Source organism: Akebia trifoliata, chromosome 4, assembly GCF_017979445.1.
Source record: "Akebia trifoliata isolate Shusen 1 chromosome 4, ASM1797944v1, whole genome shotgun sequence".
Classification (NCBI taxonomy): domain Eukaryota; kingdom Viridiplantae; phylum Streptophyta; class Magnoliopsida; order Ranunculales; family Lardizabalaceae; genus Akebia; species Akebia trifoliata.
In genome coordinates this window covers 34,068,476-34,086,432 of record NC_141378.1, presented here as the reverse complement: position 1 = coordinate 34,086,432, position 17,957 = coordinate 34,068,476, and the positions used below count along the sequence as shown (strand labels likewise).

Genomic DNA, 17,957 nt, shown 5'->3' with positions numbered 1-17,957 from the left:
TCCATATGAAAGTGTGACAAAAAAAAAATTATATTTTTAACAGTTTTAATCGCGAGCTTTTAATTAAATATCCCTAACGCCTTATTAGTGCTGATGAAAGAAAAAATTGTGAGGCAGATTTCCTTGGAAACGGGATCCCACTCATATATGTCTACGTACTTGTGAGCATCTGTAATTTGGATGGAAATACGACACGTGTAGAAAATGAGGAATATAAGGGCCTTCAAGGTTCCAACGATGTTAAGTGTGTGTTTGGGAGCTGGGTCGCGGTTGAGAGAGAGAGAGAGAGAGAGAGAGCGGTATGAGGACGGAGACATGCTTGAAGAATAACAAGAAGAGTAGTGGAGATAATTTGTGGGTGTTGGACGGTGAATCGGATAAGGGCTATGGCTCTCGATTTTCATCTCTCTTGGCCTCCAAAGATCGTGACTTTCTGCTTTCTTCTACTGGAGATCAGGTTCTCTCTCTCTCTCTCTCTATAAGTTCCAAGCTTAGCAAAAGAAAAGTATCATTAGATCTCTCTCTATCATACCAAGTATTCATCTCTCTAGATTATATATCTATACTCTGTCTACAGCCCACCTCTTAGTGACAAGTTGATTAATCTCTCTCTTTCATACCAAAGGTTAGATCTCTGTCTCCTCTCTCTCTCTCTCTCTGTGTTTGTGTGTGTGTGTGTGTGTGTGTGTGTGTGTGAAGGGAATAAGTCTTTCGCACATCAAGTTGATGCACATAGCCACTTACTATAGCCAGTGTTTTAAGAACCGAACATAAAACTTGTCTAATGGGTTAGACTGTGGTCAGATCCTGGTTGAATTTGGTGGGATTGAATATCATATGTTAAAGATTTTTATAAATTATAGCAATTAATTATCAATAATAAAAAAAAAAAGTTGTTCCTTTAGGCCAAGCTCACTAATCAAAAGCAAATTATTAAGTAACTAATTTGCTTAGAAAACAATAAAACCTTTAATCACACGGTTCATATTACAATATTTCCAAAAATATCTTATTATTATTTTTTTTTTGAAGGAAAAGATGATACTAATTCTCTATATATGTTACTAAGTTTTCATTGTTAGCTAATATTTTTATTAAAGAAAATTAATAATTTTTTTCAAACCTTTGATTATACTTGCCATCTATTTTATCACTCAGATTATGGGTATGTTTCCAAAAGTATCTTATTTATTTTAAGAAAAAGATGATATTAAATCTCTATTACTACTATGTTTTGATTGATGCTCTTGACGTGGTAATCTATCGAAGCATATATCTTTTTCTTCGGGATACACAAAGAAAAAGATCTGGTTCTTTTCACATGCCATGTCACATTAAAAATGTCAGTTTTTCATTCAAACAAAATCTTCCTTTTAAAATAAAAAAATGGAATTAGTTCCAAACACCGGCCGTTTGTTCCTTGAACCATCTTTAGAACTGGCGGTTCCTTTGGATTTTCTTGATTCTTGTTCAAGACGAATCGACATTTTAGATAATCTGATCGGACCCTTGAACCATCTTTAGAACTGGCGGTTCCTTTGGATTTTCTTGATTCTTGTTCAAGACGAATCGACATTTTAGATAATCTGATCGGACCTTTTGAATCACAGATTCAGGCCGGTTTTCAAAACAATGGTTATAATAGTGATTTTTTTTTGCTCTCACCTCTTTGATACATGCCACGTCAAACATGAAAGGGTAGTTTTGTAAATTAGGGATGCCATCAATACACGGGGGTTAATTAATTTTGGACTTCAGATCCTGTGCTCTAGGAAGTAACATAACTACACAAATCCACGTCTGCCCATCAAGAAGTTGGAGCCCACCTATTGGCATTTTAATTAAATTCTAGTTTCAAAATGCGAATTCAAGTTAGAAATTATAAATCAGGAAATTTTGGTGAGAAGGTGTTGGGTAATTTACCCTACAATAGTCTCCTGATTGTTGTATCCTATACGTTTATTTTTATTTTCATTTTGCTTAATACCAAGGGTAGAGCCAGGATTTTCTTGTAGTGGGGGCAAATTATGGTTAGTTGTATAGGTGAAGAACTTGAAGATGAATGGTTTTAGGGAGAAATTCAGAGGTTTCTAGTTAGAAGTTGAAGAAAATGATATATAGATCATTTCCAATTAGTATATCCCTTCAAGAGGCAATGTCACAAAAAATTGAGAAGGAGAAGGGGGGGGGGGGGGGGGCATGTAATTAGTTGAAAATATAGGGGTGTCTCGAAGTTTTGTGGGGGCAATTGCCCCCATTAGCTCCGCTCTACTTAATGGGACACACAAGGGGACATCTTGACGTGGTGGTGCACACATGCCTGTAGTTGCGTTTTCTCCGACTATGAGTAAAATGCATTTATGGACATGTGCGCACCACCACTTCAAGGTGTCCTTGTGTGTCTCCCGTTGAGGTCACTCGAGCACGATTTTTTATTTTTATTTTTATTGTTTTTATCATGGGCTTGGTCTCTACCTACTCTTATCAATGTTTATAAAGTCCATAACATATTTAAAATAAAAAATAATGTTGGAATCTAGTAGCTGACTAGCTGGATATCATCAATCAAGCTGATTTCAATGTGTAGGAGCATCAAACATTTTTTAATTTTTTTTTTCTTATTTTTATTTAATATTTTTCTAAAATGGAAAACTAGAATATCAATTGTTTTTCAAAATTCGTTTTGTTGTTTTATAGGTTTCTTCTTAGAAAAAAGAAAATATTATAATTTAATTAATAGTATATTGATTTTTTTTTTATTTATTCCAAAGATGATTTTGATAAACTAAAGTTTAACAGTAGACACTAATGATCATAGAGATTGCAATCCAATCCAAATATATCACGATCTGATCACATGATTCCTAATATGTCACTAAAAGATTGATCACTCTATGTCATACTCAGTCCGATTTACAAAAAATTGTATGGCATTCTGGTGTTTAGCCCTAATAAGTGTTCAAGACCCCATCTAGTGGAAATAAGGGCTTTGTCCCTTATTTTTTGACACATTATCTAGCATTTAAAGGAAATGGCAAAACACCTCTATTACAATAAAAAAAGCTAATTATTTCCTATATTATTCAACTTTTTACCATTCTCAAATCTTTGCAATCTCTTGCATTGAAAAGCTTCCTACTACTATATATAGTACTCATCAGCAAATTATCGGTTTTCGTTGTCAGAATTTCGAAAATAATTGATTGAATCAGAGGAAATAATTAATAGTATAGTGTTAAATCTAAGTGATCGCTTCGGGTTTGATGTTGTGATAAACATAAACTCAAGCAATCCGTAACTTTTGACTCGGGTTTCATTTGGCCACTATATTACATGCTTTTGGTGGAGCTTGTGAATATATATATATATATATATATATATATATATATATATATATATATATATATATAGGGAAATGTTCAGCAACAAACATTTTGGCAAAACATTTTTCAAAACATGGGTTAGAGATTTTGGAATGGGCTGATTTTTGGTGAGGATGATTTCTATGGTGAGGAGATCATCATCACCAAAAATCAGCCCATTCCAAAATTTCTAACCCCATCAAAAATGGTTTATAAAAAATGGACGGTCCACGATTTTTCAACTTGTAAAATGGGGCTACAAGTTGGTGAGGATGATCTCCTCGGTGAGGAGATCATCCTCACCAAAAATCAGCCCATTCTAAAACCTCTAACCCATGTTTTGAAAAATGTTTTGCCAAAATGTTTGTTGCTGAACGGGACCCATGTATATATATTATGAAAACGATCCCAATGATAGCTTAGTAGATCAATACATACAAATTGTTTCTTCTCCGATGATAGTGTTAAATTTAAGCTATCACTGCAGGTTTGATGTGCTAAACAGGAACTCAAACAATGTAGAGCTTTTGACTTGAACTTTGTTTTTCTATTATAGTACATGTTTTTGGGGGAGCTTGCCAGTTTCATTATGACAGATCTCTCTGATAGCTTACAAATCACTATATGTATATACATGTTGTTTCTTCTCCAACAATAGTGCTATTATAGTACTTGCACTTGGGGGAGCTCATAAGGATCCATCCAACTACATTATCAAAATGATCCTTATAATAGCTCAGCAGATCTTTGCAATCTTATTGTTTCTTCTCCAACAATAATATTAATCTAAGCGATCACTTCAGGTTTGATGTTGTGCTAAACATGAGCTCAAGCAGGGTGTAACTTCTAAATTGGGTTTCCATTTTGCCATTATTGTATATGTTATTTAGGTAGCTTGTGAAGATCTATGCAACTATATTATCATAGGTATCCATACGATAGCTTAGTGGATCACTATTGAAGTATTATTTCTTCTTCTATGATAGTATTAAATCAAAGCAATCATTTCAGGTTTAATATTGTGTTAAACATGAACTCAAACTGGGATTAAATTTTGATTTGGACTTCCGTTTTGCTATTATTGTACATGCTTTTTGGGTAGCTCATGAAGATCTATCCAACTATATTATCATGGTGATCCCTAAGATAGCTTCGGGGATCAGTACTACATTATTAATGTCTTGCCAAACCTAAGCGTGAACATGTTGTGATTAATGACCTGGGTCTCCAACTATTATTATATGTGCTTTTAGGGAGCTTGCAAGGATTTATCTATGTGTAATTGTAGTTGTAGACACCCTAATTTTCCCAGATTGAGCTCGAGAGCTCATAAGAATCTAGTGAAGTAGGGTGTAACCCGAAAGACTTTGAATCTACCAAGTGGGACCCACTTTAAAAAGAACCAAGTTTTTTCAAAGAAAATCAATTAAGTTGGGCCCTCACTGACCCATGGCCAAACTTGATTTCCTATAGGCTGTAGGTCACCTAAGGTCTGTACAATTTTTTATTTGGCCTGTTGTTGACTTAATGTACTTCATCATTTTTGCATTAGCTCTCACTCAATAAAGGTCGAGTCGGTTAGGTAGTTGTGGTTGGAATGATTGCACTTGAGTGCTCTAGATTTGCTTAGGGGAATTTACCTCATAGAAAAACAAAGTGCCAATTACCTTCCAATCCCTAGTTTGTTGAGACTCAATCTAAGATTTAAGCCCACCTTCTTGTTCTTGATTTAAAATTATTCTTCAACAATTCTTTCCAATTTGACTAAGTTTCAAGGGATCATAACCCTTTTGATCATCAAGGATAACTCTCTAGAACCTAAAAGAAACTGTCCTTCTACCCTCAAGTTTGTTGAGAGCCCATCCAAAGCAATTTACTACAGAGTTTCTACTCTTTTGAGTTAACTATATGCCATTACTTTTGATTTCATTAAGGTTTGATCATTTTCAAAGGGTTTGAACACTTTTACCCCTCCCATAAATTTCTCAAGAACTTTGTGTGCTTTGACACTTCTATCATTTAATCATCATGATTGACAAGACTCAAAGAAGATAATCTAGAATACTTTGATGGGGTCTAAGTCTCCCAATGACTATAAAAGAAGACCTTTCCAAGGAAAATGGGGAGGCAAGTCTACTTTCCCAAAATTCTATAAAATTTCCTTCTTGAATCCTTTTAAAGTTCCAAAATTCTGTCCAAATATTCTTATACATTTTAGAAGCTTAGAACAAGAAGAAGAAGTTTAAAAAAAGAAAAGAAAAAAAGAAAACCAATGTGGAAGCATCCTTACCAACTATAAGACCACCTTTACTTCAAATTTCCTTAGCAATAATGTAGTTTAATTCCTATGGCTTTTGGGTTGAGAGTCCATCCCCTTTGTAGGTGGATCCTTATCAACTATAAGACCCTTTGGAACTTTTAATTTTTGTATTTGTTTCAATAATTTACTTACAAGTTCATTTAAATTCCAAGCAAGTAGTGTAATTACTTTCCATGGCTAAAGAGAAGAGAATAATTCTTCCATATGAGGTAATCTTCCCTTTTTTAAGTCCATAATAAGTTCCTTAGGGAACATTTACATTTCAATGTTTTTTTTTTGTTTCTTGTATAGCTTACTTGCATTGCCTGTAGTGTAAGCACTTTGAATGGCTAAAGAGGAAGAGAGTAATCCCTCCATGAGAGGTAATCTCCCCTGATTATAATAAGTTCCTTGAGGAAACCTTGCATGCATACATTTTTGCACATACCACCCTTTTTATTTTAAAAATCAAAGAGTCAAAGAGTGCGATATTTATTCATTAGCACTCACAACTCAAAGCAAATAAAAGTAATACCTTATGGACATATTCTAAACACTTTGGCACCCAACCACATTTTTTTTATCTCATGCATCTACTTATACATGCATTGTTCTCCATCCTAACTCAAAAATCTTTAAAAAAAAAGTTGTAATTTTCACCTTTTGTCAATTCTTAGCAACCATCAACTTGATGGGTGAGATGAGGTGCCTAACACCTTCCTTATCTCACAACCGAATCTACTTGCTAGAACCTCTAAGGTTAGACCAGATTTGAGTTATCAATTCTTTGAAAAAATGAATTTCAAAATTATTTTTATGGTGTCCATTCACACCTTAAACTCTTTGGGTGGTAGCGACTTTCAAACCCAAGTAGATGAGGTTTAAACCTACAACCTCACATGATTACAATAGTGACCCCCATACCATAATCATGATTATTACACTATTTATATCACAGAGATCACTAAATTATTATAGCGATCACTACAATAGTATATATTAATATATCTTTTTCAAGCTACCAAATGCATATATGACGATAACCAATTAGATGTCCATCTCAAAAGTTATTCCCGATTTGAGTAAAAGTTTGCCATGACATCAATTGTATGGTGATTGCTATGACAATGTAGCAATCAATAAGATAATATAATATCATTACAGTAGTGTATATGGATATATCTTTCCACGCTACTCAGAAGCTTGTATAATAATATCCTAATTTACGCCTTGGTCAAAAGTAGCATCCCATTGCAGTTCAGGTTTAGCATGGCATTAGTGATTTAGTAATCATTGAGATAGAATAGAGAGTAGTACAATAGTCTAGTTGAAGATATTTTTGTGAGCTACCTCATAATCATATATAATAATAGCCAAATGGATGTTTGGACCAAAAGTTGCAGTTCATTTAGGTTGAGATTTGGCATAAATCAATAGTGTAGTGATCATTAAGATATTATATCACTTGTCACGAGTTGATAAATACATACATCTTCAAACGGATATGTCTGAATCAAAAGTTACACCTTAGTTTCAGTTTTATTAGGATATCAATATTGTAGTGATTGTTACCATAGTGCATAGCTTTTTATGATAGTGTAGATACTAATATAATAATGTACTTAGATAAATCTTTGTAAGCTATCCTAAATGAATATTAAACTAATGTCTAGATCAAAAGTTACATTTTATTTAAGTTCAAGTTTGGCATGACATTAATAGTGTAGTGGTCATTATGATAATATAACTATCCTTATGATAATTGTAGACACCCCAAAATTGTGTGCATCTTTCTGTAGTAAAAGGTGCAACAGTTCATCAATTTCGGAGGAATCCTAATGATAAGAATCATCCAAGTCCCAAGAAACATTTTCGGGCCGTCCCAAATATCTCCCGCGATCCTGCAAAATCTTCTTAAAACCATTCTTTGACCTTCTCAAAACCCTTTCCTAGAAACCCTAAACCTTTCCCAAAATCCTGAAACCACTTTGGAAACCCTAACAAACCCTGAAACTATTCTCAAAATGCCTTACTACACTTCTAAGGAAATTTTCTTACCTTCCTGAATACTTTAAACATTTCTTGGAAGACCCAAAAGCATTTCCACACTCTCCCAAAATTCTCGGAAACTTATGAGCCTTCCCAGAACCTTCTTGGAAGTCCTAAGACCTAAACCAGACCTTAATATCTCAAGACCAAAGTATTCAAAGCACAAACCCAAGCCCAACTACCTTAAGGCCCCCATAAAAGTTTATTTAACCTATGCCCTTTCACAATTGACTTTTAGGCTGATCATGAAAATATATAAAGGTTGGGCAACCCATGCCTTGAATCCCCTTACGTGAACTCCTCAACTTTAGGGAACGCTAGGCCAATTTCCCAAATCGGCCAGATCGATCTAGAAGGTCGGTCTAGCCAACCATTTAAATAGGGGTGCTTTCCACCCTTTTCCCATACACTTCAATTACTAAGTTTCCGTAGCAAGCCTCCCCACTCTGACCTACTCCCTTTCTTGAGCCTTCCTTATTTTCATGTTGATGATCCTACACTCCCGAGGCCTTCCTGATGTTCTAATTTTCTTATTCAACCATTCTAGTCTTCCCGATTAATTTTCTGACGTTCTTTCCGATTTTCCACATAGTAGAAATTCTGCTTGGGAAACTTCCTTGAAAATCTCAATGCTATCGAAGTGCTGCTCGATATCCATCAAACTTAAAGGTAGAAATTTACATAATTTTTTTTCTTCAATTCAAGCCAGTGGAAAATCCTAGCTTCCCCTAATTCTAATGGATTAACCTAGAGCACATCATTGTGTAGTACACACTCAGAAAGATTAAAGGAAATGTCTGGAGGATGGATTTTTCAAAACCCTAGCCTGGAACCTTCATTAAAAAATTCTTGGGTTATTGAATTACCAAATAATCCTACACTCTTTTCCATATAAATATGAACACCCGGAACCAAGTTTCGAAAATCTTACCCATTTTCTGGCTTTGATTAACCAATCAAAAATCTCATTAATCCAAATATTGAAAGTAATTATAGTAAGAAAGAAGTTATCTTTAGGGGAGGAATTTGGGGTGCCTAACACCTTCCCCTTTCTCAGCTGAACTACTTATCTCAAACCTCTAATTCGCAAACCAAAATGTGAGTCATTCCAAAATAGGTGACTATTCACACCATTGACATTGAATAATGGTGACTCCTTCAAACCCATAGATCAATGGAAACCAACCTTAATCCTTGAGGGAAAATCAAAAATCCTGATTAAAAGCTTTAGAGAAAAGATAAAGGGATAGGGTGCTACAATAATGTAGAGATCACTGAGAAATCTTAGATTTGTAAATTTTCATGAGATAACCTAAAAGCATATATTATAATAGCCAAATGGAAGCCCAACTTGAAAGATACTCCTTATTTAATTTCAGGTTTAACACAACCTTAATAATATAGCAATATGTATGATAATGTGGTTATATAGATCTTCATAGTACCCCAAAAGCATACATAATATCAATAAAACAGATGTTTTGATAAAACTTTATGCCATATTCAAGTTTTGGTTTGGCAAGACATCAATAGTTCATCAATCGTTACAATACTATAGTGATCACTATGATTGTACAGTACCTTTTACAATAGTATGGAGATTGCTATGATTATAGATTTAGATAGATATGCACGAGCTACCAAATTTCTTACATAATAATGGCCAAACAAACTCTTGGATTTAAAGTTATGCAATATTTAAACTCAAGTTGAATACAACATCAATTGTGTAGTAATCACAACAATATTTTTATCATTTGTCCAATAGTAAAGAGATCATTTCTCATCTAAATAGATAGATCTTCGTGAGCTGTCCAAAAGTATATATAATAATAGCCTAATAGGAGCCCAAAGTAAAATTTTGGACTTATTTAAATTCAAATTTGGTATGACATCAATAGTATACAGATTGCTATGAGTTATGGTGATAAAAAAGATTACGCATTTGGATAGATCTTTGCGAGATAATCCAAAATCACATATAATAATAGCCAAACAAAAGCCTAGATGAAAAATTGCATTTGCCTAGGTTCGGGTTCGATGTGATATCAATAATTTAGCTATCGCTTTGGTAGTTCAATAATAGCTAGGTTTGTGTAGAGGGGTACTTTAAAAGAAAATATAATTATAATAATAATAATAATAATAGACATATATATGCTTAGATCCTAAATTATGCCATATTTAAATTTAGAGTTTACACGAAAATAATGTATCTGGATAGATCTTTGTGTGTTACCCAAAGTATACATTCTTATAACAAAATGGATGCACATACCAGAAGTTAGACCTAGTTTAAGTTGATACCTGCATGACATCAATGGCATAGCTATCGTGTAACTATGTAATTTTCGAGTATGGAAAAGTCGACACTACTTCATTTGTAGTTGCCACTCTTCTTTTTTAGAAAATGGGTATGAATGGTCATCCGGATAAAAGTTATTTAAATTTTGATTTTGGACATTGTAGTGACTCGCAATGATAAGGGCACATTGGTCCACCTAGAGTCTAGATAAGGGAGTCCGATTAGATAGCGGGAAGGTGTTAGGCACCCCACTCTTTCTACCTTAGGTGGTTCCTTGAACACTTAGCCATTTTAGAAAGACAAAAGAAGAGGGAAACGCACGATTTGTACCCTTGATTCAAAAGGACATTAATTTAGGCCTAGATAATGAGGACATCCTTATTGAGAAAGGAGTCTTAATCCATGTCTTGTCTTGAGGTAAATGATCATACAATGTACACATAGAAATCAATTAGAACAATGTTCATCATCTCCATGTCCATATATGAGATTCGTAATTTTGAAAAGTATAGGTTTTGATTGCTATGGATCCATTCTCATGGAAGGAAAATGGCCCAATTACCTTTAGGCTTTAAGGAAATTTGCAGTGGTGGGTGCAATGAATGTATAAAGGGTTTAAGGAAATCAAAGTGGTGCCATCCTCGAGAGGATCATAGGCATTACACTAAGGACATCTTATTGTAGGTTTTTGAGGACTTCAACCCTTACCCTTTCGTTGAAGCTAAAACCCAATCTACTGGATGTAAGAGAGGTTATTCATCACATCTTAAGGGTTTTCTAAATCGAAATTAAAGAAGGGAGGGAAGATAGAAGAGGGAGTGAGGAGTATAATTACATTAACTTTGACCTTAACCTTATGTTGTTCTTGTTTTTCTTCTTGATGTTCCCGTTTTAGTCTTCTTGATCTTGAATTTATGCTTGGAGAAATTGAGAATTGAGAAGTTTGTGGTGTAGGGATTTTAGATTGAGAGATGGATTTGAGGTTTCGAGAGAGAGATTTGAGACTTTAAAAAGAGAGTCCAAACATGACCTTTTTATAGAGAGAGTGAGCTTTTATAGAGCTTTGGGACCCTTTTTAGGGTCAAAAGGGCCCAAAATAGGATGTGAAGGAAAATGCATGGGGTTTTTGGAGAACGTAGTTGGAATTTGAGGTTAGTGGAGGGAAAAAGTGGAAAATGGTAGATGGATCTCTTTTTGACCCATGTCATTTAGTTGGATCCAAATGAGTTGGGTTTTGCAACCTATGCCTTGATTGAGTGAAAGTCAAGTTAGTGAGGGTGAGGTGATTTGATTTTGAGAAGATGAAGATGATGATGAAATGTGGTGTCGTGATCGATAGGCATGGGTAGCTTTTAAGAAGTCTGATGAGTCGATTAAGAGAAGAGTAAGGTGTAGCATAGGAGTGACTTGTGAGATGATTTTAGAGAAAATCATGGAATCAGCTAGTGACATGTGGTATGATTGTGTAGCTTTGGAAGGTAATGATGAAATTGAATTTGGGATGACAAAGGTGGTGATGACATGTGGTAAGATGGTTGGAGTGGGCTTTGACATGGGTTAATGGACTTCAAAGTTCAATAATAATCATGGGTATGGAATTGGGCTTGGGCCTTTGTTGATTTTGGGTTTGGTTTTTTTAGAAGAATTGTGGTAGGTTTGGACATGGTTTTTGAAGTGGTTGAAAAGAATTGGGGTTGATTAGGGTGGTAGGTTTAGGGAAAGGTGATGAAACTAGATTGAGTAAGCCTAGTGATTGGAATGGGTTTAGGGCCTTGAAAGGGCTTTAGGAATGCTATGGGGATGAATTTTGAAATCGGTTTGGGATTTTTGGATTGTGGTTTAGCTTGGAAGTTGGTTTAATTTAGAAATTGGTTAGGGATAGGACTTGGGTTAGTGATAAATGGGATTTTGTTTGGTAATGTCATGGGATTTGGGCCTTAGAATTGGGTATGGTTAGGTGTTTGATTGGGGTTTGTAATGGGCTAGCAATTGGGTGGGGATTTGATTTGGAATTTAGGATTTGGATTGGCAAGGGATTTGATCTAGGATTGGGTTAGGTTAGGAGGATTTTGGGAATTGGATTGGTTGGATATGATTTGGGGTTTGAATTGGTTATGTTGAGGAATTGGAATTTGGATATGATTTGGAATGAATGGATTAGGGATTGAACGTGGATTGTATTGGATTAGATTAGATTTGGTTTAGGTTAGGAATTGGGTTTAAAAGGGGTTTAAGAGTGATAGTGGGCCTAGTGAGGGTTGGGCTTTAACTTGAATAAAAAGGTAGATTTGAAGAGGCTTAGGACAATAATGCAAACAATGAGTGTTACTGGCAGGTCCATAGGCCCATTTAAAGGCCTTTGGGATTTTATTGTAAACAAAAGGTAAGTGTTTTGAAAACTTGGGCATTTGGCCCTTTTGTCGATATTTGAGTTTGGGAAGCACTTCGAGGTGGGTCCATGCAAATTGGGGTGTCTACAGATCAGTACGATAGTGTAACGATCCACCATGACATCATGACAATCATTACAATAATGTAACAAAATAGATCTTCACAAGCTACCTGAAAAAACACATACAATAGTAGCCCAATGGATATCCCTATCAAAAGTTACGTCTTGTTTTAGTTTTAAGTTTGGCACGACACAATACCTGAAGTGGTTATTTAGATTTACTACTATTGTTTGATAAAAGAATAATATTATCATTAGAGATGTGGAAAACACTGATGAGAAAATAGTGGTACTAACCGGTGGTTTGGGAGAGAATTTTAAAATTTGAAAGATATAAGTGATGCAAAATATTATTTTTGGGGAAGGGAGTTGAAAAAATTAAGTAATTTGACAAATGTGGGGGAGAAAGCTATGCTTGTGGAAAGCCAGACACCTATGAAAAGGAGGGAAATTTGACTTTCATAAAGAGTGTCTTGGCTATCATTCCAAATTATTTCCTATCCCTCTTCTCTATTCCTCAAAGTGTGGAGGTGAAGCTTAATAGGATTTGCAGTAATTTTTATTGGCATGATAAAGATAGGAACATAAAGTTTTATATGGTTAGTTGGAAGAAAATTTGTGTACCGAAGAAATGGGGTGATATGGGCATTAGATGCTTTAGTTTGATGAACTCAGCCTTGCTTGGAAAATGGTTTTGGAGATTTGGGGTTGAAGAAGAAAGCCTTTGGAGGAAGGTTATTGCAGTTAAGTATGAAGTGAGTTCAGAGATTTGGGTGGGACAGTGCCGAAGCTAGAGTTCCTTTTGGTTGTGGTGTTTGGAAGGGTATCTTGAAAATACTAGTTTTATTTCGTAAGAATGTAAGGTTTTGAGTTGGAAGAGGGAACAAAGTTAGGTTATGGGAGGATTGCTGTTATGGAAATGCCCTCTTAAAGATCAATTCCTAGAGTTATATGGGCTCTCATTAAAGAAAGATCATGCCATTTAATCTTGCATGGTCAAGGAGGCTGATGTGGTGTATTGGCACTTGGGTTTTAGAAGGTGTTTCAATGATTGGGAGATGGGAAACTTTATGTGGTTTGCTAGCTTGCATTGATGATCCCAAGTTGGATGATCATGTTGAGGATAAAATGTTTTGGGACGGTGTTAGGGATGGATGATTCTTAGTACGTTCTCTTTATTGTGTGGGATGGGCCCACTTCTTTTCCACATTGTATGGTTGGGGGAAGTAAAATCCTTCTAAGGTTTCAGTGTTTACCCGGCAAGTCACTCTTGGGAGATTTCGAACCTTTGATCAATTAATGAAGAGGGGGTTCATTTCTCCAAGTTTTTTTTGTTTGTGCAAAAGAGATGGGGAAACAATGGATCATATTCTTCTCCATTGTTCGGTGGCAAGAAATGTTTGGAATCACTTCCTCTCTTTGTTTGGAGTGGTGGTCTATTTTCCCATGTCAGTGCGTTTGGTTTTTAAGTCTAGGCTACAGTGGGGTGCTTCTTTTAGGAACTCAAAATGTATTCTTTGGGGATATCTCCCTTAGCAATTTGCTGGTCCTTTTGGAAGGAAAGGAAGCATCAACTCATCAACTTATTATTTTGGTTTTTGTGAGATCTAAAGTTCATAAGGTGTTCAAGGGTATTGTTTTTTAGTACTTTCTTGTTAGGTGAGATAGAGTCTGTACTATTAGTGCTGGTGTTTTTTGGGGTTTGTTTGTGGTGTGTTTGTCTTTTGATAGGTTGGCCATCTCGGCCACCGTTTCTTTTCTTAATAAAATTATCTTTACCTATAAAAAGGTCCAAAGATGTAAATGTAGACCTTTAAAAGATCCAAGTACATCAAAAACTAGGTTCGAATTGTATTGGAACAAGATCGGTCAGGTTTACGTAATTCAAATATAAATAGGTAGGGTGGTACCAATTTGATTCTCGTCAATTTTTGGTTGGTTTTATATCTATCTTGAGTTTCCTTGTCCCCTAGATCTTTAGTAGAAGTTAATTTCAACAAAAAATTAATATGCAACCCTCATATTTTTGTATGCAAATGTAAAGAATGACATGTTGGAACCTAGATGACTGGAAATTTCAACAATAACGATTTTAGACCTTTCGGTTGAAGGCCTTTTTAAAATCCAACTAAATCAACTTCAATTTGAGAGATTTTTTTTTCCTAGGATGAACTAAGTTCTAGATGGTTTTAAAAAAAATTGGGAGTTGAAGCTTAGGAAGTTGTTGCCCCTAACTTTCTATCACCACAAATACATGTCGTTTCTTTGGGATATAACTCTCAGACTAATAGAAATAATGCTGATATCTTTGGTGGGAGGAAACTTGACTTTAAGAGGGTTCTTTTCCAATTGGAATTAACTTAAAATAGTTTCTTTGGAGGGAGAACCATCTATCCCACGTCAACACAAGAAATTTGATATACCTCCTATTTTAGTAGCATTGTCACATTGGTGTGGGAAATGCTATATGGTGGGGAATTACATGGAATGTTGCAAGGATGCTAATTGTTTATTAGAAATGTTATTTGGCTTAAATGAAAAAAGTCACCCCACAAACGATCCTCCCCGTTTTAGGTCATATGCAAGTTACACTACATGGATGCAAAAGTGTCCCAACTCACTAGAGAATGTGCATCTAGGCAAAGAAAAAGGCCAAAGGAGAGCGCTCCAATATGTTTATCATGTCATTATATATATATATAGGGTTCTAGATCTAGGGTACCCCTCCTCCATCCATTTCCAGGTCCTTTATTCGAAAGTCTTCCCCAAGTAAGGCTTAAAAAGGTTAATTTGGGTAGTTGGAGGGTGATTTGCACATAAGGCTACTAGGTTACAAAGAAAAATGCTGAAAAATCTCCAAGGCTTATATGATATTCTTGATTATTCTTGATCTCTCTTAACTTTCTAGAATATTCCTGTAATCTTCTACAATAGGATAGTTTTTTAGAATATTCTTGTAATCTTCTACAATAAGATAGTTTTCTTGAATATTCTTGTAATAAGATAGTTGGTCTATAAATACCCTATTAGGGCATTTGTAATGTCAATCCAAGAATTCTCAATAAATTCAATTTTCTACATGGTATCAGAGCTTTAGGCTCATCCTAGGAATCAATTTTTTTCTTTTTTTCCGTCTTGTTCGTTGTTCATCTGTTTTTACCCTTCCTTTATTTTTCCCTTGTGATCTTTGCTGAATTCACGATGTCAGAAGAGTCAGTAGCCAGCAATCAGTTTGAGATGGTGACGATCAATCAAGCCGTAGGGGAGTTACAGAATATTCAGGCTGCTTACAGACTTAATGGTAAAAATTACCTAAAATGGTCACAGCTGGTTTGAACTTTTCTCAAAGGTAAGGAAAAACTCAGTCATCTCCTTGGTACCGGACCCGATAAAAATGATCCTGTATTCGCTGCTTGGGATGAAGTGGACTCCATGGTCATGGCCTGGCTTTGGAATGCAATGGTGCCAGAAATCAGTGACACTTGTATGTTCCTCACCACAACTAAGGACATATGGGAGACAGTTCGACAGACATACTCAAAAGTAAACGATTCAGCCCAGATTTATGATATTAAGACCAAACTTATTACTACAAAACAAGGTAATTGTTCAATTACAGAGTATTCTAATCTGTTGAAAAACATGTGACAAGAGATGGATCATTATAGGTGTATTGTGATGAAAGATAGTGAAGATGCTGCCATTCTCAAAAAATTTATTGAGAATGATCGAACATATGACTTCTTGGCGGGTCTCAATCCCGAGTTTGATCAAGTGAGAGTGCAGATCTTTGGAAAGGAAGAATTACCATCTCTAAATGAGATAATTGCGATTGTTCGTGCTGAGGAAAGCCGAAGGGGAGTCATGCTTGTTCCACACGCATCGCTGGAAACCTCGGCATTAACTACAACAAGTCCTAGAGAGCTAACCTCCTCAGAGAAGGCTCTTGTTGTAAACTCAGAAGGCAAACGGCAAGATCAAAGAAATGGTAACAAGGCCAATCTCATTTGCAACTATTGCAAGAAGACAGGACACTTGAAGGAGCAGTGTTGGAAACTTCATGGGAGACCACAAAACTTTTCTGGTCAAAATGGGGGAGGATCAAGAAACTGGCAGCAGAATTGGCAACAAAAAGGACATGCTAATCTGGCACAAACTGGCAGTGATGGCTCGGGTGCTCAAGAGAATTCTAATAGCAAGGAGATCAACAAAGAAGACATTGAACGGCTAAGATCACTTCTCAATTCCTTGGAGAAACCATCGGGTATGTGTTCATTTGCACATTCAGGTATGATTTCTTCTTCTCATGCCTTTAGTGTCTCGGATAGTAACCATTTGGACTCTTGGATCATTGATTCAGGAGCAACTGACCACATGACTCATTGCTCTTTTATATTCTCCACATATAGTCCATGTTCTAGTAATAGAAAAATTACATTGGCCGATGGGTCATTTGCTACTGTAGCAGGTCAAGGAGATATTCACGTAAGTCCTTCATTAATTCTGAAAAATGTTTTGCATGCTCCAAAACTTACAATAAATCTAGTCTCTGTCCAAAATCTTACAAAAGATTTGAATTGTAACTTGACCTTTTCATCCACCTCTTGTATTTTTCAGGACCGAGCTACGGGGATGACGATTGGGCATGCTAAGGAAAGCAGTGGCCTCTATTACCTTGATGTGCAGAATAAAAATAAGAGTTATAGGATTGACAATCCATCTTCCTTGTTGTCAGATACAAGATCTCCCATAAAAGATCAGATTTAGCTTTATCACCTTCAGTTTGGACATCCTTCCTTTAGGATTTTGATTGTCATGTTTCCTTCTTTATTTAAGAATGTTGATATTCGTGAATTTCATTGTGACATTTGTGAGTTTGCCAAACACAAACGAGTTTCTTTTCCTTTGAGTAATAAAAAATCTTCATTTCCTTTTCAAATAATCCATAGTGACATTTGGGGACCGTCAAGAATTTCAAATATTTCAGGGGCTAAATGGTTTGTCACGTTTATTGACGACTGTACTCGTGTCACATGGATTTTTTTGCTAAAACAAAAATCTGATGTTTGTACGGTTCTCCCTATCTTTCATGACATGGTCAAAAATCAGTTTGGGGTTAAAATAAAAAAAATAAGATCTGACAATGCAAGAGAATATTTTAATCAAGTATTATCTCCATATTTTCAAAAAGAGGGGATATTACATGAATCCTCTTGCATAGATACACCCCAGCAGAATAGAGTGGCAGAAAGGAAGAATGGCCATCTCTTGTCAACAACTCGTGCATTGTTATTCCAACGGAATGTCCCCAAATATTTATGGGGTGAAACAGTTCTCACATCAGCCCACTTAATAAATCGTACTCCATCTCGAGTTCTTGATTTTAAAAGTTCCTGGGAGGTATTTTCCAAATTTTTTTTTCTAATTTTGCATCTCACAATCAATTGTCACCTCGAGTTTTTGGATGTATCTCGTTTGTTCATATTCATT

The 17,957-nt window shown here is 35.5% G+C and overlaps 1 protein-coding gene across 2 annotated transcripts; it reads left to right on the top strand.

Moving 5' to 3' along the window:
* Positions 1-314: 314 nt before the first annotated feature.
* Positions 315-17,601, top strand: LOC147404779 (uncharacterized). Of its 2 annotated transcripts, XM_086440854.1 has the most exons (4): positions 315-625; positions 3,850-16,068; positions 16,136-16,731; positions 17,085-17,601. In XM_086440854.1, the coding sequence occupies exons 3-4, from the start codon at positions 16,146-16,148 to the stop codon at positions 17,117-17,119; spliced, it is 621 nt and encodes a 206-aa protein (XP_086296980.1). In that variant the 5' UTR covers positions 315-625; positions 3,850-16,068; positions 16,136-16,145; the 3' UTR covers positions 17,120-17,601. The 2 variants fall into 2 exon arrangements, with proteins under 2 accessions (XP_086296980.1, XP_086296979.1); XM_086440853.1 differs by having other exon boundaries at positions 3,850-16,731.
* Positions 17,602-17,957: the final 356 nt, after the last annotated feature.

Coding starts and splice junctions, on each gene's coding strand:
- LOC147404779 (XM_086440853.1), top strand. CDS start 16,122: ATGGATCATTATAGGTGTATTGTGATGAAAGATAGTGAAGATGCTGCC. Junction 16,732..17,084: donor TTCCTTGGAGAAACCATCGG/GTATGTGTTCAT, acceptor TGTATTTTTCAG/GACCGAGCTACGGGGATGAC.